Source organism: Planococcus citri, chromosome 3 (assembly GCF_950023065.1).
Source record: "Planococcus citri chromosome 3, ihPlaCitr1.1, whole genome shotgun sequence".
Lineage (NCBI taxonomy): Eukaryota > Metazoa > Arthropoda > Insecta > Hemiptera > Pseudococcidae > Planococcus > Planococcus citri.
Window position 1 is genome coordinate 17,104,095 of NC_088679.1, and position 20,865 is coordinate 17,124,959.

The 20,865-nt window shown below is 34.0% G+C and overlaps 2 protein-coding genes across 3 annotated transcripts; one reads left to right on the forward strand and one right to left on the reverse strand.

Moving 5' to 3' along the window:
- The first annotated feature begins 581 nt into the window (after positions 1 to 581).
- l(2)05287 (WD repeat-containing protein l(2)05287) lies at positions 582 to 4,837 on the forward strand. Its single transcript, XM_065356161.1, has 14 exons — positions 582 to 807; positions 880 to 1,114; positions 1,192 to 1,352; positions 1,424 to 1,543; positions 1,620 to 1,828; positions 1,902 to 2,054; positions 2,126 to 2,322; positions 2,393 to 2,577; positions 2,676 to 2,830; positions 2,900 to 3,086; positions 3,173 to 3,351; positions 3,874 to 4,055; positions 4,151 to 4,336; positions 4,415 to 4,837. The coding sequence occupies exons 1-14, from the start codon at positions 725 to 727 to the stop codon at positions 4,502 to 4,504; spliced, it is 2,322 nt and encodes a 773-aa protein (XP_065212233.1). The 5' UTR covers positions 582 to 724; the 3' UTR covers positions 4,505 to 4,837.
- Positions 4,838 to 5,063: 226 nt separating this feature from the next.
- Positions 5,064 to 10,248, reverse strand: LOC135839909 (sodium channel protein Nach). 2 transcript variants are annotated; one of them, XM_065356163.1, is made up of 9 exons: positions 10,058 to 10,248; positions 6,877 to 7,071; positions 6,626 to 6,773; positions 6,396 to 6,532; positions 6,230 to 6,314; positions 5,862 to 6,147; positions 5,614 to 5,779; positions 5,442 to 5,542; positions 5,064 to 5,351 (listed from the first exon to the last, which is right to left on the reverse strand). In XM_065356163.1, exons 1-9 carry the CDS (start codon positions 10,177 to 10,179, stop codon positions 5,104 to 5,106), a joined length of 1,488 nt encoding a protein of 495 aa, XP_065212235.1. In that variant the 5' UTR covers positions 10,180 to 10,248; the 3' UTR covers positions 5,064 to 5,103. The 2 variants fall into 2 exon arrangements, with proteins under 2 accessions (XP_065212235.1, XP_065212234.1); XM_065356162.1 differs by having other exon boundaries at positions 5,442 to 5,545.
- Positions 10,249 to 20,865: the final 10,617 nt, after the last annotated feature.

Sequence of the window (20,865 nt, forward strand, 5' to 3'; positions counted from 1 at the left end):
TGTGCGCATTTTTCAACTTTTTTCTCTACTTTTAGGGAGCCAAAGAGCCTGAAAAATTTTGTGGGCTCCCACTCGGCTCTGGCTCTTTCCAGGTTAAAGACTCCTTATGATGATGGCTCTCTTGAGTAAAATAAGGAGCTCTTTTGCAAGAGAGCTCGTGATGTTTTTCTGCACTTTCATTTATTTGGCTCTTGGCTCTGGCTCTAGCTCCTCAAAAAATCCGGCTCTTTCAGACTCTGGCTCCGGCTCGCTCCCGGCTCTTCCATCCCTGATCCGTACCAAAATAAAATCGTAAAAATCAAGTCTGTCAAAATTCTACACGTCAGTTTTTTTTGGAAAAAAATCTTCAAAGTTGGAATAGTTAAAAGAAAGCATTCTAAAAAATTTCAAATTTCGTTTTCTTCAAAGTTTAAACTTCAAACTTCGAATTATTCTGTTCTTCAAATGAGTTCGAACGTTCGAATAAAAAATAAAAATTTGATTTTGTCCAACGTCCTCGTAATTCAGTAATGCCAACATGGTAATTACGGTAATTCTCGTAATTTTCCGATCTGGTGTTTGTTATCAAAAAATCGCGTTATCTTCATTCGCGGCGTGCTTTTGCTTTCAAAACACGTGTGATTGTAATTCAAATCGCGATCTTCGAATTAAATATAATTAAATTATTTATTTCGATATTTTAATATCTTCCTATCGCCCATGTACTTGCTCTACATGAATCACAATGATTGAAGATCGGATACACTTACGTAAAAAGACAGGAGCTAGTATCATCGATCATAAACCGGTGTTTTCTGCCAACTCCAAGTAAGTTTTAAACCTCAGTTCATTATTCCTCTTCGTATCGTTAAAATTATTAAATCACTACTTCTCTTCTAGAATACTGTATATTGGATGTGGTCCGGTTTTACGTTCATTCAGCACTGATACTGGAGAACATATACGAGATGTGGACTTCGAAACCATCTCATATGATAACCCAGAAGAGAAGCCAGAAGGCAGTATCGTCGACATAAGTTTACATCCTTTCGATAAAAATGTCATAATTGTATGTTTCGAAGATGGCCGAATCATCGCTTGGTCTTTCCAATTGAATTCTGTCGTTCATAACATTGTAAGATCGCAACTCAATTCATCGTTTATCATCTTCCTACTACTACGTTCGTGTAATTTATACTTTATTAATTTTAGGCATTAGATATCGGAAATTATCGAGTAACTCGTATGAAACTGTACGTTCGAAATGATGCAGAAATCTTCGACATTGTTGTTGCCAGAATAGTCAACGTTGAAGTAGAATTACTAATATTCTCGTACGAGAAAAGAATCTTGGAAAATATCGTAGGAAAAAAGTAACTTTCATTTCAAATACTCGTTTATTACTTTGCTTGTTTCGTTTCAATACTAAAGTTCTGCGTTTTAGGTTCGCTTTCTTGATGCATAGTTGGTCGGTAACCGAACGAGATGGTAAACAGTTTTTAGCTGGAATAAATGGAAATGCCCTGAGTGTGTTTAATTTAGCAACACGCAAATTAAATAGAGAGTAAGTTCGTTTTTCCCCCTTCAAATTAACGTTGAATTTCTTCGAATAACGAATTCTGTATGTGTTTTTTAATTAGCATTATGATCGGTACTGATCGTAAAGTCGGTGGTGAACGTTTTTTCACGTGCGTTTCGTGTCATCCTTCCGAAGAATGTTTAGCTGCTGGTGATAATACAGGAAGAGTTATTTTATATAATAATTTTTTGAATCCTAACGATCGACTGGTTCATAAAGTTTTCCATTGGCATACGTTGGCTGTAAACGATGTCACGTTTACGTTTACTGGTAAATGTTACAATATTCTGTACTTTGAAGATGATTTTATGGTGCTTAATCTTATTTCTGATTTATTTTTCAGGTACTTCGTTTTACAGCGGAGGTAACGAACACGTTTTAGTTAAATGGGCCGATGAAAATACGAAACACTGCCTACCTAGATTACCAGGACCAATCGTTCATGTTACCGTAGCATCTGATAATCAATTCGTAGCTCTTTCTACTTTAGATAATGGTGAGATTTGTTTACCTCGTCATAATTAACGTATATTTTGTGTACCTTAATCTACAATTCGAATTTTTCAGGTGTTCTGATTATTAATTCTCAAAATCGAATTCATTGTTCGTTACAACAATTCACTTGGGGATTTGTGAGCGTACCAGGTCAAAAATTATTCCCTAGTGGACTCGTCGTAGATCCTCGTTCAGACTGTATTGTAATGAATGGGAAACCAGGCCATATTCAGTTTTTTTCACCTCAGTATTCTTCATTAATTTATAACGTGAGTTGAATTAGCTATTTTTTCCCTAGTATTGTTCGTTTTAAATTAATGCTAAAGAATTTTTTTTCAGTTGGATATCGTTAATCAAAATTATATTACTCAAGAGAGAAATAAAGCCATTACGAATGCCGAAGTAGTTGCTATAAATTTCAGCTCTGATGGAACATGGTTAGCTACTTCACAGTGCAGAGATGATCCTGATTTTCAATCCGATACGCTTTTGAAATTTTGGCTGTTCGAACGTAAATCTCAAACGTACGTTGGCGTTTTCATGAATTTAACTACTTCGACCCTCCTGATTACGTAGATTCGTAGTCTTGTGACCATTAATCGACGCTAAATGTATTTTTCAGGTATAAGTTGACTTCCTGTGTAACTTTACAGCATTCTGTCACGAAGATACTCTTTCAACCGTTCAATTTAGATTCATCGCCGACTGAAATCGAGTATGTTGCTGCTACGTTGTGTAGCGATTGTAAATTCAGGTTTTGGATCAACGCTGCTAAAAGTAAACACGATTTTTACCTCGAACTCCGACTCAATCGATCGTATTAATCGAAATATTTCATTTTCACAGATCAAACCACCCAGGGTGTATGGAATTGCTATAGCATAGGATACTATAAAGATTTCCCATTGGGTGATATTTCATTCAGCAGCGATGGTTCTCTGTTAGGAGCTACCTTTGGACCTTGTTTTACTTTATGGGATGTTGAAACTAATGAAATGAAGTGTAGTCTTACCAAAGGATCGAAAAGTTTACTGTAAGTATTAATTTCTTTACGAAATTCAGGTATTTATATATATTTTTTTTTACATGTTTTTAATATTGAAAAAATGATGTTTTTAGGCAAATTATATTCGGAAGCGGAGATTGCTCTTTCATAGCTGTGACTCGTACAGATACAACGTTGTATGCTTGGGATTTACTGTCGCTTACTTTGATTTGGAGTTGTGAAATGAGTATTTCGTTCATTGTACCTGATCCTAGATCAGAATATTTTGCTGTTTTTACGCTGGAAAATTCTCGTAAGTTTAGCTCTTGATCAGTGTAAATTTTCGCGCGATTAGAAAATTAAAAATTCGTTTTCATGATTGAATCATAATCTGAGATGTTTTTAGAAGAAAAGTGAACCGGTCTTCTCGTTTTGTTGAGGTCTTTTTCTAGAAAAATTGTCATTTCAGCACCTGTTGCTCGCTGATTGAAGGTCATAGTTGATTGTTCTCAATTGATTTTGGATCATGAATTCCTTAAAATTATAATTGAAGGAAGGGAATGATGCAGGGGGGGGGGTATGGATCAAATTTTCATAAAAACTGAAAATATTCCTAAGGTTTCAATTTACAACTTCCGTATGAAATAGCAATTTATTTTCAAAAAAAGGCTGTAGCCTCAGAAAAAGGAAGGCTTCAAAAAAATGGAACACCGGTTCATTTTCTTCCAAAAATACTTGTCTCAGATTACGATTCAGTCGTGAAATTTTCTTTTTATTCATTTGATATCGCAAAAAAATTTTTTTTCTACATTAACCATATTAATTTATGTTTCAGTGTATGTTTTCCGAGCTTCTTCCTCAGATTACGTATATCATAGAGATAATCTTTGCGACGATCGTAACGATGTCCTCAACGCTATTTTCTTCCCAACTACGAATAGTTTTGATTTCCAGAAAACAGATTTAAGCTCACACTGGCTGTGCAATTCATCTTTATACTTTTTCAATTCGTGTCAAGTAAGAAACGTTTTACAAACTGAATTTTTATTCGTACTATCAAGAAAAGAAAAAAAATCATAATTGAAAATAATCTATTGTATTTTTTAAAAAAGGAATTAATGGTATTCGAGTATCGTGGAAAAGAAACGAAATCTGATAATTTGGCATTCATTTCGGAGAAATCTGCAGCTACTCCGTTCCAAGCGTTAGTTGCCAGACAGACAGCATCGAGTGTTGAAAAAAAAGAAATCAAATCGCATTTGCAACTCGGCGGATCTTGGTCTCAAACTGTTGCTCAAGTACGATACCATTTTTATTCGTTAATCATTATTTTCGAGGCTCGATATTTATATTTTCTTCTTCTGATTTTTTTCCAGTTTATTAATTCTCCTGCACACACAATGCCACCAGTTCATCTGCTAACGGAACCTTTACTCAAGTCGTTAATTATTAGTCGAGATTCGTGAACGTTGCAATTCTCCTATCCTGAGTCATCTTGGTTGGTTGTGAAATGCTCGCCCAGTGCTCGGTTCTTGAAGACTGGTGATATTTTTTTATCGAAGGAATGCAAGTTCATCGAGTCAAGCGTGGTCAAAGTTACCCATTTTTCATCGAGTTGAGAAGTGGTATTTTATATGAATTTTTCATGCGGTAAAAATTTCTTCGTGGCGACAAAAAAATGAATATGCGTATCGTGAAATTGGGAAAAAAATTTATTTAAATCGATCATCGTGTTTTGAATTTTAGTTTATACGATTTGTTTTTTATTTCTACGAATAAACGTTGTGATTTTACTTTGACAGTTGTTGAAATTCTCTATTTAAAAAAATATTTTGAGTAATTGAAGACTTCTTGCTTTTTTAATTATTTTCTAATTTTGGATTCTAAAAAATAGTAATCCTCTTTTTATCGAGCTGACAATGAGAAGTGAGAAGTAGCATTATTATTTATGAACTTTTAATAAATACCTACAGTGAAAATTTAATTGTGAAGCCAAAAACTGTGATAAGCATACTTATTGTGAAATCAGGAAAAAAAAATCCTTTTATTATTACCTATTTCATTTCTACGAATAAACATTGTGATTAAAAAGCGACGAATTCTTATTGGTCAACCAGTGTCGAGAAAATCTGGTCGGTCTGTGAAACGGTCTCACGAATATCTTCTTGGTTTCGTTTAGTTTAGCATCTCGACTCTTTCGATTCAAATCCACCAAGTACTTGTGAAACACTCCAAATGAAAAGTAATACATTATTTCGCCCAAACTGATAATGCTGGCTCCTACAAATAGACCTATGGCTCCGCCGAAGTAAACTGAAAATTTATAAAATAAAAGAGTCAGATGTTTTATAAACTGTCGGGTTAAAATTAGTTACCTACCTATTAGGAATATTTCAAACTTGCCTATTAAATCTTGTCGTTTTCTTACCACGTTCCTCTTGAATTTTTCAGATGGTAAATGATCAATGACTAATTCGATTGTGGAAGTATCGTCATCATCGTCCCTACTTTTTTGAAAACATCTTATTAATGATATTTTTACAAAGTTAATTATATCGAGCTGCACTGCTTTTACCTGAAACTTTCTTGTGAAACGATTTCCATCTCAATATCTTCGCAAGATGGTAGACAGTCGCAAGACAAGCCCGGTTTATCTTCCCATTTTGGTTTTAAAACAACAAAATCGTTATACATTTTGCTCAAACAGTTCAAACCTTCGAAATTACAATGAAGGCTTTTATCTAAAAAAATAATCATATTTTTTATTAAGAATATTATTTCAATAATTGGTAGGATGCAACTTTCGTGAAAAGTTTAGCGTACCAGCTTTTGGCATCAGATGTGAAGTGCAATTGCATTTCTTTAATTGATTCTGCATCCTGCAATCGACTAAACAAGCGCTGTAGCTGTATTTGTCGCTAACTCGTAGGTAATTTTCTTCGGGAAAACGACAATTACGTTGATTGATCTCAACCAATCGTAGTTCCGGTTCATTTTCAATATCTCTAACTGACATCGTATGTTTCGTATGAATATTCGGGATTGATTTTAGAGTTTCAGATGTTATCGAGTTGTAAAATGGTATATCGTGTTCAGCATGCACGTATACCTACGAAATAGAAAAAAAATGTAGGTATTGGATGATTTTCATGTTCGTGAATTTTAAATCAGATGAAAATATGAGTACAAACTTGTATCAAAGCTGTAGTCTTGATCAGAATACTCGCCTTGCCGTGGAAACGATTAGAATATAAATTGATATCCGAACCTTTATGCCTATAAAGTGGAAAATTATAAATTTTCATTTTTTTTGAATAGTACCCATTTGAAAGAAATAAACACGAACTACCAACCAACCTTTGAACTGAACTCATACTCAATATGTAACAAGTCCCTAACTCTGTCTCTTTAGTTTCGAAATACTGGCAACAATTGAAAGGTTTATTACTGTTCCAAAAACATTCGTTTAGAAGTTTTTCACAAGGGCTTCGAATCTGTGAAAAAAAAAGACAACAAAATGCGTAGGTAGGTAGGTTTTTTCAGCTTTACAATTCGAAAACTGACAGTCCTACGCTACGTTGGCTTACCCCTTCGGATATCTCTTTGTAATTTTTAGTCGGGCATTCGGATCCGGGATTGAAACAAAATTCATTAATGAAATAACCACTTCCTTTGAAGAAGGCTATTTCTTCCAGTACTTCGTCTATGTTGTAGTCGCGATCTTCACCGTAAATCCTGCGACATGAATATCGAGATGGTAGGTACTTTCTTTAAGGCAGAACACCCCACGAGGAAAAATGTTTTATGCAGGTAGTGGTAGATCAATAAAATAACCTACTTGGATGAATAATCTGCGATTGATTCCTGATTCTCAAGTTCACATACAGAAACTGCTGGAAATGTTGTGTTCCAGTTCAAATAATTCGTTTCTACCACGTAAGTAACCGCGTTATGTTGATAGGCTTCTATTGACGATAAAACCAGCTTTATTGTAGCAAACCAACTGAGAATGCAGCATATCACCCAAAATATTCTGAAACAACGTGCAGGTAAAAATACCTCGTGTAAAATAAATGCCTGCTTTATCAGCTATCCGTTTCAAAGAAAATTGTATTGTGGGAATAACATGTTACAAATATCTTCGAAACTGCTTTGATTTATTTTGCTTCAATTTTGGTCGGATTCCGTGAAAGTCAAAAAGGATTCGATTTAATTTTCAGTGATGATTCAGAAAATTAGCTGTTTCAACCGATATTCCGATGCAACGATTACCGAGAAATGTTCTTTAGATCTATTTAATTTTGCTCATGGGCAACATATGAAAGTAGCCTCTTTTTGTAGAGTATTCAAAATTGTATATGTAAAAGGCTGTATCACGTTATGTCCAAATTCAAGATTGGAGGCGTTAAAACATTGCAAAATTTCCAATCAATCGATCTCATTTTCTAAATATCTAGTAATTTTGCCCCTTCAGTTTTCAAGATCAGCAACCCAGTTCACGTTTATGCATCTAGTTTGAATTGCTATATTATTTCAGGCGGATTATTTTTGGTACCTGTAACGAATACAGAAAAAAAATCTGCAATTCGCAAGCAATGGCCCAATAAACTATTATTATGTAGTGTAGTTACGTACTTCTTTTTTTTTTTATAATAAAGATGCACAAAAAAAATAAAAATGTTGAAACGTTGAATGCTCTATATTAAATTTGGCAAAAATGCCACTTTTCAAGCAAAATATTTTTAAAATCGTTTTTTAAATTTAAAAGTGCCTAGGTACATACTAATATCTTGTCGTGAGTTGAATTCAGCTTTGGCACACTCCCAGGAAGCTTTTTTCATGGAGGGTACGTGTGTTTCTTTAAAACGAATTTATTGCCCCAAAAATGAAAAATTTCTAAATATTTTTACAGATTTTAATTTCTGATTTTTCCCACTATTTATTTTTTCAACTTTGGAGGGCTTTATATAAGAGTAAAAAGAGTGTTCGGAGGACCAAGGGAGATCTTTTTTTTTGGAAAGAGAACTATTCAGAAAACTTCCGATCAGAAATAAATATCTAATATTCAAAAAATTTATACCGACTTCAATTATTTTTGATTTAGGTATTTGATTTTTTTTTTTTCAAGTTTGGTAATTTTAAAGCAGAGGGTTAAACTTTTCAAGAAATTCAAGAAAACTAATAATCAGCAGTTTGACCAATAAGAAGGGGAAAAAATCGCAAAACTAATTTTTACAAATACAAATAAAAGGAGCCTTCTTATAACGACCATAAATACAAGAAGATCTACAAATCTGTTTATAAGGTTTGAGATTGAGAATCGAGATTGAAAATTAAGTTATCGTTTTTTTGTCTTTTAAAGCACGTCCCTCAGAATTTAAATTTTTCCGAAAATATTGTCCTGGAAAATTTACCTAAACACAAAAAATTTTATGATTGGTCCCTTCTCCATAAAAAAATCAATTTTAGGGATTTTCAACCCTCTACTTCCCCCTCTTACCAAAAAAACAACCAACACCTAAGAGGGAAATTTTTGAGAGGAATTCTACACACGCACTCAACACATACCGAGTGAACAATTTTCTATGAAAATTTCAATATTTTTAATATTGAATTTTGAGTATTCTTATGACTATTTCACTCAAATTGGAAAGGAGGATGGGATCGACTTAGAAATTGTTTTGAATTAGTTTTGCATCAATTTAAAAAATTTCGAGTGAGTTTCGCCAAATTTGATGAGAATGCGGATCTCACCATCTTTTATGCTCAAAGGCTCTTTGAAAAAGTTAAAAAATTTCAATACTTAACGTTTTTTCGAGCGGGTAAAGAACCTATTTTTTCCTCACAAGGCAGACAGGCATCCAAACCAAACTGATGATGGAAAACTTTCTAGAGCAGATACAAGGCTAAATCATAAGCTAGCACTCGAAAGTACATTACCAACCAAAATTTCAGGTGCTAAAAAGTGCATCTTTCGATTTTTTCCTGAAAATCAAACTCGGGCCAAAAATGGAACAAATCCAATTTTTACCTTTCTTGACTTTTTCCTGACTTTCACTCCCTAAATTTTAGTACAATATCCCCTCTCCCCTTCATCCACCTCCCGAAAAATCCCTTCACCCTTCCACCAACATGTAGCAAATTGGGATAGATTTTATGACTGCACTTTTTGAAAATCTGAAATTTTCAAAATATGACAGAAGCTCTAGAATGGCTTGAAGCCATTTATTCCGATTGACTCAGCGTGTTCACTGCTCAGATCAATGGTATAAAGTAAATTTTAGCTATCCAACTTCATTTGGTAAAATTTCCAAGGAATTTTAATTTTCAGAAATCTGCCGGAGACTCCAGACTTATCCAAATCGATTTTTGAGAGTCGAAAATAGAGTAGATATCCGGTCAAATTTCAGCTTTCTGAGTCGATTTGTTCAAATTTTGATATTTTTTCATTTCTGGCCCAAATTTCATTATCAAAAATTCACCCAAAATCTAAAAATGCACTGCAATCTCTGAAATGTTGGTATTTCGATTTAGAACTGGTTTTGATCTCGTTTTGATCTGAGAAATGAGAATAAGAAATAGACACTGCACTTCACTGATTTTTTTTTCATTTGGAATTTTTACTCCTCTCTCCACAGCCCCCCCCCATCTTCAGATTTCAGAAGCAGGATCTAAGAGACCTTTGCAGCTTTTTGAGGACTGTTTGGCAATTCCTGAATAGAAAAACGTTGGAAGTAACAAGTGGAGGTATTTTTTAATCTCCTTTCAGAGGCAAAGTTGTAGCACAGCAATATCTTTTAGACCATTTTGGAGCCTCTAGAACGATTTGTAGTTTTCAGAAACATTTTTAAAGCTCACATCAGACAATACAATGGCATACGAGTATAAACCGCATAGCTTGATATTTTTGAAAAATTCATTTTCTTTTTTTTTTTGGTTTTTTGTGACGAGGGAGGTATCCCAACCTGCAGAAATCCATTCGTGACTTTGCTTTGTGAAAAACGAATTTTTTAACTTACCTTTCCGTCCAATGCCTTTCATCTTCAACGATAAAATGTAACCCATGGATCGATGTTTGAGTGAAGTATTCTTTAAAATGCTCCACTATCACCTTTCCTGGCTCACTTCGTTCCTGTTCCATGTTACTTCTTTATCAAACTGCACACCTAAGGACTCGAAAAAGAAACGTGATTTCGAATCGAAAGCGAAACTATATCGCACCTCGGGAATAATAAGGTCACATCTCAAAAAAAATTGATTTTGACATTTTTGCATTTTTGGGGTTTGTATGACCCCCCTCAACCAAAAATAACACTTTGAGTTGGGTACATTATGTGGATCTTGTACAAAACGCAAATGGCCTAACTCAAAATCCCAACAACATTGCAAGTTGTTTGGAGTTATAAGGGCACATCTCAAAAAACTCCACCTTTTTTGATCAAAGAAGGAGGGTCATTATGGGCATTTTCGTGCCCCTCGCTACTTCGAGACTTGAATGGCCTTTTCTTATAGGGAATGGTCCCTAGTATTAATATTAGGCGATATTTTCCCAGAAAAGCCCATAGGGGGGCTGTGGGGTGGCCCCAAAGTCGAAAATTTCAAAAAATTTTAGAACCACTGCTCGAAAATGTAAAAAATTAAAAGTAGCGAATATATGTTGCTTTAAGGGTAAGTAATGCGGCACGTAACGCTTTTTTCATTTTTGACCTTTTTAGGGGTTGTGGTGGGGGTATTTCTATTTTTGAAAATTTTGGAACCCCCTTTTTTGACCCTTCCCGTCGAGCCACCCTAATGCCCTTTTCATGGTTTATTGCTACTAGTAGTAAGTTCAATTGATATCATTTGCAACCCCCTCACCAACTTGGCTCATATCGAAAAATTCAATTTTTGACTTTTTTTTGAGGTCCATATTTTGGGAAACCATGAAAAGCTATCGAGGTTCGGTTTGCGGCAAATATGTTGCATTTTACTTCTTAATCGACTGGCATGCTTAAATTTTTATTTCAAGTCAATTTTTGACCTCATTGTTGCAGATCACTTTTGGGGGTGGCGAACTTTGAGAACCCCTGAAAAAAGTTCTAAAGTGAATTTTTTCAAACTTTGAGCTGAAATGGTCTTAAATACATGGGTTTAACCAATATAATATGCGAATGCGATATTTTAATACAATTTAGTCATTTTGGCTGATTTTATCAAAAAAAGTAGTGTTTTAACAACAGGCATAGCATTTCCGGTAGTCCAGTCATTACTTAAAGACATTTTTACAGGAAAAATTAATATCAAACCGATCTTTCGCAGATATTGTTCACAGAGGTCCCCTCAACAACGTACTAAAAGTCCTGGCCCCTACGGGGTCCGGAGCCCCCTCAAATGGGGGTGGAACCTCCCCCGAAATCAGTTTTTCGCCATTTTCTCCCCCGCATTGCATTTTAGCGAAAAATATGTGGCTAGATAAAAGAACCTACGTCGAATTTCCGATGTAATGATGCATCAACTTCCCTTGTATGTTCAAGGGGGGCGGAACTGCAACCATTCAGATGAGGGGGGGTTCTCTGAAAAATACATAAAGGCTATAGACGCCTAAGAGGGGTGAAATGGTCACCGAAATCGTTCGAGTTGATATTAGTATGGAAGGTACCATAGGTACCATTGAGAAACTTCTGCGTGGAAAGTTTTAGATCCACACCCTCTCCCCTTTTTGGAGAGTCCCCCTTTTCTGAAACTTCAATAACACTTTTCTCAGCCTAATTCCAACCGATTTTGAAAATTTTTCAGTATGTTATGTATATCCTCATTAGGTATCCCCACAAAAATTTTCAACCTCTACCCTCATATTTACCCTTCAAAATGATGTAAAAATGTGTCATAGGGAGGGTTGGGGGTAAAATGGGAATTTTATAGAAAATAACTAAGAATTAATGAGTAGGGTATAGTTTTTCTTATGATTCGATACCGCTGAGCACGGATATGACGTCAGATTTTTTGCTACACTCATCTACAGAATACTTGGCCGCCTCAATTTTTATTATTGTTAAAAAGCATAAAATAAGTTGAAATACGCCATTTTGAAGGGTAAATATAAGGGGAGGGGGTTGAAAATTTTTGTGGGGATACCTAATAAGGATATACATAACATACTGAAAAATTTTCAAAATCGGTTGGAATGGGGCTGAGAAAAGTGTTATTGAAGTTTCAGAACTTTTGCCGGAAATGCTATGCCTGTTGTTAAAACACTACTTTTTTTGATAAAATCAGCCAAAATGACTAAATTGTATTAAAATATCGCATTCGCATATTATATTGGTTAAACCCATGTATTTAAGACCATTTCAGCTCAAAGTTTGAAAAAATTCACTTTAGAACTTTTTTCAGGGGTTCTCAAAGTTCGCCACCCCCAAAAGTGATCTGCAACAATGAGGTCAAAAATTGACTTGAAATAAAAATTTAAGCATGCCAGTCGATTAAGAAGTAAAATGCAACATATTTGCCGCAAACCGAACCTCGATAGCTTTTCATGGTTTCCCAAAATATGGACCTCAAAAAAAAGTCAAAAATTGAATTTTTCGATATGAGCCAAGTTGGTGAGGGGGTTGCAAATGATATCAATTGAACTTACTACTAGTAGCAATAAACCATGAAAAGGGCATTAGGGTGGCTCGACGGGAAGGGTCAAAAAAGGGGGTTCCAAAATTTTCAAAAATAGAAATACCCCCACCACAACCCCTAAAAAGGTCAAAAATGAAAAAAGCGTTACGTGCCGCATTACTTACCCTTAAAGCAACATATATTCGCTACTTTTAATTTTTTACATTTTCGAGCAGTGGTTCTAAAATTTTTTGAAATTTTCGACTTTGGGGCCACCCCACAGCCCCCCTATGGGCTTTTCTGGGAAAATATCGCCTAATATTAATACTAGGGACCATTCCCTATAAGAAAAGGCCATTCAAGTCTCGAAGTAGCGAGGGGCACGAAAATGCCCATAATGACCCTCCTTCTTTCATACATACAAAGTGTTAACAAACAGTTTTGATTGTTTTGAATGTTTGTCAGATAGAAATAGACACAAGAAGTGCATTTTTTATTGGTTTACACCAAATGGAAATTTTTTTTTAAATTGATCACTTTTCAGAAAAATGTATTTGCACATAAAATGAAATTTTAGTTTTTTGAGAATTACTCAAAAACTAAGCACTCTAGAAAAAAACTAACGACATTACGTCGATTGGAAATTTAATTCTCTACAACTTTGTTAACATGAATTTTTTTTTGGACGCTTCCTTTCGCCTCCACATCAACTTTAATGAAAGGTTATAACTCAAAATGTTTTCCAAACATTGAAATATTTCCTCTTCAGGATTTTATTTTTCAAAGTATTCTTATGCTAAATGAAGGTAAGATACCCAATCTTTAAAATGAGATGCTATTCATTCCTCACAATCAAATTATAAGTTGATGAAAATAATGTATAAAGTGTTTAAAAAAAAGAAAATCGCTCTCCTGTAAAATTTCACTTTTTTGAGATGTGACCTTATTACTCCCGAGGTGCGATATAGTAGCCAACTGCCAAGGACAAAATTGAAGGTTTTTTTTTGGTGGGGGCAAACCCTCAAACAAGGAATTTTTTATTTTGCAAAAAAAAACAAATTTGACCAACCGTAACGAGAGCAAAAGCTTTTAAAAATTCGTATTTTGATAGGTGAAAACACAATGTTTTTATGTGAAGAATTGGATTTTTTCTGTTTCAAAATTTTAGAATTTGAATAATGATTTTTTTAATAGAAATTTTAACCTGAGAAAAAAACAAAACAAACCGACCTGAACAAATTGAGAGCAGAAGCTTTCAAAAATTCGTATTTTGATAGGTGAAAAAACGATGTTTTTTTATGTGAGAAGTTTGATTATTTTAGTTTCAAAATTTTAGAATTTTAATGATCACTTTTTAGAAGTCCAAATTCGTAAAAAAAAAGGTTTCGAAAATACTGAGTTTCGAGAAGCAAAAAAAACGTCAATTCTTTATAGTAGGAGTCTCTTTTTTGATTTAAACATTTTTCGAGTGTGTTGTTTTTGTAATAAGTTAAGTATTCAAGTCTCAGATGACATTAAAAATACCTATACCATTAAAATAATGTGTATGCCCTTATTATTCAACGTTAAAAACAATACAAGACGTATTTTTTCCCCTTCCTCGATATACACATAAGTAAGTCCAGCCACCGGTCTGTTACAAATAAAACCGCTCGTACTAATTTATGTTCATTGGTACTTAAAACGAGTACCTACATATATAAAACGAAATTTAGTCGTCAAGAGACAAAAATAAATTTATGTCCCAAAGACCAACCAACGTGTTCATGTCAATACTTACAGCATACCATACACAAGTAGCAGTTGCATACCTACTTAAGTATAAACTTACCTTTCTCTTCAGCAGTAAACACGACCGGTGTATTTGTATTTTGGATAGGTAGACTAAGTATATTCTCGAAATTCACCACAAGCTGGTTCGTTATGACACCTGGAAAATGAATGCTTCGAACAGCAACATAATATATTTTCAAGTTCAATATTTCACCGTATACCTAAAGGGAAAGAGGGAAGCAATTTGGTCAGTTGATTTCCCACCAATACGTTGATTTGATTAAGTAACGCGAAAATGACATAAATTTTAAGCCTCTATTTGGACGAGTACCTAAGTTGTGTCATCAGTATTATTTTTTATTCAAAATATTATACCCTGCTATAATATACCTACCTATAGTCTATAAGTACGTAATCACGTATTATTAATTTATTATTTACAAATGCTCGAGTATAAATATAGTCAGCGTAATGACAAATACACGAATTAAAATGCTATCGGTCGTAAAGATCTTCAAACGATCTAAAATTCATGCTGAGAAATAAACGGAAAAGTGTGCCAAGAAATTAGGTGTTGTCCAGTCGAGCCATAAGCTGCATACATTTACCTAATGACTAAAATGACGTTATTCTTTTTTAAATTCACCGATCATTTTTATTTTTAATTTTTCATCTACGCTGCTCGTAACAAAACACGGATATCGATACTCAATCTAACCGTTAAATAAAGTGATCTAATACTACCTACAACCTATCCACCTCACAGTAAATTAGTTACACGGTGAAAAATGCATGTAAGCATTGTAAATATCGATGAAAAATTGCAATGAATCATAATGAGCTGTACGAATAGGTATTAGGTACTAAATAAACACCGTATGGAAATTTTTACTAGGTCAAGGAGAGCGATGAAGCTGATCTAATCTCTCTAGTATTTTGTTTACCGAAAAGAAAAAATCTACTCGTAGGATCGAGTCGATGAAATTTTTCATTCAAAGTTTGGTCCCTATTTATCTTTGTTTAAATCTTTAAAAATAATTTGGAGTACCTGAGAGCCAGACAGTTCCATATATTAATTTATTTTTAAACCCTCGACAATAGTCATGAACTTGTACCTACCTATTTTATTTGACGAATTGTACCCATACATAATCTTTGTCACACTCTCGAGATGAAGCGAAAAATTATGTACAGAGGTTACGTCTATTATAAGGTTAAAATTATACGACACCTCATACCTTACATAAAGTGCCATTATAACTGCATTAAACATTGCATATTAGAGATACCAAGCGTACCTACTTATCTATGCTTCAGTTGTGGGCGTTTTTTTTCTACAATTAAGCATCTACATGCAGCTTGTACAAATTTTCTCTCGAACAATTCAACACGCCTACTGTCTGTGCGGTATCGTACTTCGTTCGTATACATGGAACCAATTACGAGTACAAAGCATCTTCTGGAGTAATTTAATTTTCACTTACACTTACTCTCCGAGTGTCTATAAAACAAGTTTTCTGCACCAGTAATGAAAAGTTTAACATAAAATTTTTAATTGGAAGTCGTAATCTTTATCGTTGCACTCTTAGCTTTCTTTTTGCAAGCGTTTGAGTCTCTCGATTATATTGAACCCTGCAATCAATTGCAAGAGATGGATAATCGAGTGTTCAAGTTCAGTGTTCTGCTAGTTGTAGTGGTATAGGTATCAATTTCTTCGCAATATCTCACCTCATTAAACCGGCAATGATTGAATTTTGTTGTTTATGGGTGTGAGATGATGCGAGTGTCTGCATATTCTCTGTATTATGGTTGGTTAATTACTTAGTTCTACTATAGGTATACCTGTGGAGTTGAGAACGTATTTGTGTAGACTGTAGATGGTGAGAAATTGTTTTTCAGAGCAATGATGAACTACCTACCTTGATTGCTTTATCCATGAGTAAGAAAATGAACACATGCGAGCTTATAGATATTCGATCTCTTGCCAAAGGATTAGGTTTATTTATGTTTTGAAAATCTGGAACAATTTTCTACCTACCTATGCAAAAAGTTTGCCTTTATTATGAAAATTCGAATTTAACCGCTCTCATACGGTAATCAAATAAAACCATTGTTCAGTTCATTTTTGCTAAAAAAATTAGAGTCTGAAAATTTCAGCTCAAAAAAATTAATTTGATTTTATTCCCAAAAGCGAATAATTTGTTCTGATCTCATAAATGGAGATTCATTTAGGAAAAAAAGTTATTATGTACATCGCATTTTTTTTCAATTTAACAATTTTTTTGAACACTTTGGTGAATGGGGGGGGGGCTGATGTTTCAGAAAAGGCAGTTTCAGATATTTTCCAAATTTTGTCAATGTAGGTACGCATTTACTTCTTTGACCCTGAAGCCAGAAATGTGTTTATTAGAGTAGATCGCGAGAAAAACCTCAAACAATTTTGACCAAATTCGGTGAAGATCCTCATATTCCTGATTTACACTCGTAATAATGATATAGGTATTTAGACTTAACTTAGCTGGTGATTTGTTCGCATTTGCTGATGATACAGCACTTGTCTATAGATCAAAAAATGAGAGTGACTTGGTTAAAAGTATTAATGAAGACCTTAAAATTCTAAGTAAGTGGTTCTGGTACCATAAAATGAGTTCCAACCCCAGTAAGTCCCAGTTGCTTAGTCTAGGGTACCTATGTAACATCTTTGGACTTGAAAAGTAAGTAAATGTTTTCTGCATGAGCAACCAAACTGTGGTGAAAATTGTGATTGCAAGCCTCTAGCACAGGTGAGCTTGGTCCGTTATCTTGGAGTAATAATTGATGAAAAGTTGATCTGGAATGCTAACAGTCTTCACCTACAGGTAAAGTTGAGAAAATTAAATTACCTATTTGCATCATTTGGCGCAACACTTTCACTATTATGGCCACATGGTTAGAATTTATTATGCCCTGTATCAGTCAGTTACGCAATATGGTTGATAATCAGGGGGGGAGTAGATGAAACCCACATAAAGCCTATACAGACACATACTACAAAAATGGGCAATACAAAGTATTATGGGGCTGAAAAAGGGGTGTCCCCCTTTTTCAGCCCCATCATTTGAGTGATTTAAATCGGCTCAGCCGAGCACATTACTCGGCAGTGGCGACCAACAGCGGCTTCAAAAATTTTTAAAACGGCAGAGGTGGCTTAAAAAATGTATGAAAAATTGGTGGCGGTGGCGGCGGTGGCTGCGGCGGCAGCGCAGGGCTCTACCTGTTCAGTACAGACTAATTTATTCTAAAAATATGTATTTCCAATCTCTTATGCTTAAGTACAGTAAAAGATCGTTATAACGCTCTTCAAGGGACTGGAGAAAAAGAGTGTTATAAGCGGAAGCATGTTATAACCAAAAGTCTCATTTTAACGCTGATTAGCGTTATAGCGTTATACTGCGAATTCTCATTTTAAAGTGAAAAATGTGTTATAACTATAAAGGAAGTGGAAACGTGAACTTTATTTTGAATTTTAACAACTGTTCCAGTTGGAAATACCTAGAAAAATCTGAAATTTTACTTTGATTTTGAGGTCTGCTATAATATGTAATAAGTATAAATGATTTTTTGGCAAAATGTTTGCCATAAAAGTTTTTTTTTTGCTTTTTTAAAAATCAAAACTACAAAAATTGCAAAAAAAACTGTTGCTGCGGCCAAAATTGTCAGAAAGTGATAATTTTTTACACATGAGTAAGCTTTTTTTCGCAAAAAATTTGGTTCTTGTTGTTAAAATTATGAAAAAATGTGATTTTAACTGAATTAGTGAATTTTAGAGTATTAAAACACGATTTATAACCGCTCATGAGCATTATACTGCGATTAATTTTACATTGGTTTAAATGGGGATGTCAAGGGACTGGAAGAAATCAGCGTTATAACGAAATCAGCATTTACATTTTGTTGTTTTATTTTATTTATTTAATATTTTTTTTAATTCTGTAACTGTTAACTGGAGCCCTGTGCCACTCATGCAATATTGCGCATAGGCCAGGGAAAATTTGTAGATTTTAAATGTACTACCTACATAAATGAAATAAATTAAAATTGAAAATTGTATGATTTCCAATTATTTTTTGTCCAGAAATTATATAATTGAAAATTTGAAAAATTCACTGATGTGCGCTATGTGACAAAAAAAACTGAAATGAAGTTTAAACCGTATTTTTGATTTACCTAGTCGATTTTAGATGATTTCTAGCCGTTTTGAAGGCTCCAGTTAAATTTTGGAAATTCCAGTTTTCACCAATCGGTGCATCAAATTGCCAGAACAATTTTGAACGTAGAGAAAAAAGCAAACAGGAAGTGACTAAGTCGAATTTCATTTTCTGAATCTTGACTGACTTCCTATTAAAAGTTCAAAGTCCCATAAAAATACATATTAAAATTTGATCAAAATGACGTAGATTGTTGAAATATTGTTTACATTCCTATCTTAGACTTTCCAAATCGATTGGTATGGGTTCCAAGTCATTATAGATCATTCACTTTTAAATCACCCCACCAATTAATTTTACAGTTTTTGGAGAACTGATAATGGATTTGAGCAAGTGAAGGTAGGTGATTTTTGGAAAATCGAAGCTATAAATCGATCGTAAAGATCACAAGAATGATCAATTTAATGTTGTAAGCATTAAATTTAATTTCAAGTTCTACTAGGATACAATTTTTTGAAAATTGGCAATAATTGAAAAGTTTTAAAATATTTCTTGAAAATCGCCACAAATTAATTCACAGGGGACAGGGGGGCTCAAAAATAGAATTCTTGCTAAATAACGTACTTCGTTATCTTCCAGGCAAATTCCAGCTAACTTGGCACGCATCTACCTACTTCCCACTTATCTGCAATAATTTTGCATTGTTTAATGCAACTGGGAAATCCTTACGTAGACATACGTTATCGTCTCGTACTAATTATTCGATAAATTTCTGCGAAACAGTTTTATTTGACTCTTACAACGAAACATGCCAATGATCGTAAAACCCAGCGGCGATTCAAAGCACGTTGATTAAATTACTTACTCATACAATTTACTGTATCTGTATCGCAGAAAATATTTTACATCGAATTGCCAGTTGCCACTTAATCAGCATTCATTGTTTACCTTCAAATGAGCAATTATCGCCTACTAAGTGCATTATAATTTTGTTTGTTGCAATTTCGCGACATGATTTAATCACAAATTCAAACTAAGCGATTGAAGTTTCCTACATAAGTGGGTATATTTCATACGCCACGCTCTCGTAACACGCTGACTTTTTTTTTAAGAATAAAAAACCCCAATTTATTGGAGCAGACCTCACACATGTGATTTATTTCAACGCGGTCATACGTCTTTTCCAATTACTTCATCAAGGTTACTGATACGTACTGTTCTCTATTTTAGTCTCTCGTACATGTTCGCATATTCTATAATGTATACGCATTTCATTGACGGCGGCTTAACTTATACGTCTGCGGTTGCTCACTCCAATGGTATTTCATTTTTTCGAAATAAAATTTATCACAGAGCACAGACCGAGTTCGGAGTTCGGACAGCTCTTTTTATACCAGTATGAAATTAAAATTATCATCGTTGGTAGATACGTGAAAAAATTACCAGTAGGAAGACTGATAGTCAAATTCATACGCATACAATGCACAGAGCACGTACCTATATCTACCAATGTTTCGGTTATAAACGCCACAGGCCACCTGTAGATTGTTAATTAAGTTACATAGTAGATAGAGATACATACATATGTACGTCGTTGTATGACAGTATAGTTCTCTTGATCAGTTAAAAATACCTATCGCGAATATATAAATCAAGTTTGATTATTTCGTCGAGTTTTCTGGAAGGCGTTTGCTGAAAAATTTTTCATGTTTATCGATTGTGAAACATTCGTAAGTATATGAGGGCTCGTATTTTCTCGAACCGTGGGTATAAATCTTTTTTTCTTTTTACAAATTCGAATTTATACTATACCTATGAGCCTATGAAGTATTCTGGTTAAGGATTGGATAACGTAGGTATTTCAATAAAGATACAAAATGTTACCTATGTAGGCTTAATGACCCCTATTTTTACATACCCGTTGAAAAAGTTGAAAAAAATCCTTTCACTCGATGAAATAAACTCACCACAAAAAAAATCAAAATTAGAAAAAAATCAAAAAAATAAACGAATTTTATTTTTTTTGCTATATGAGTGTGATTTTTATCAACTTTTTCATGAAATACGTCAGAGAGAGGTCAAAATAAGAAAACCGAATAAATTAAAACTTTTTTTGATGTTTGGAATTCAAAAATTGAATTTTTTTTCAAATTTTGATTTTTTGTGGTGAGTTTATTTCATCGCGTGAAAGGGGTTTTTCAATTTTTTCGACGGATACGATAGGATTCAAATAGGTCAATTTCACCGATCAAAACTTTTTTTCATGTTTTAAATCAAAATAA

Coding starts and splice junctions, on each gene's coding strand:
- LOC135839909 (XM_065356162.1), bottom strand. CDS start 10,179: ATGGAACAGGAACGAAGTGAGCCAGGAAAGGTGATAGTGGAGCATTTT. Junction 6,774..6,876: donor ATCGCAGATTATTCATCCAA/GTAGGTTATTTT, acceptor TTCATGTCGCAG/GATTTACGGTGAAGATCGCG. Junction 5,352..5,441: donor AAAACGACAAGATTTAATAG/GCAAGTTTGAAA, acceptor ATAAATTTTCAG/TTTACTTCGGCGGAGCCATA.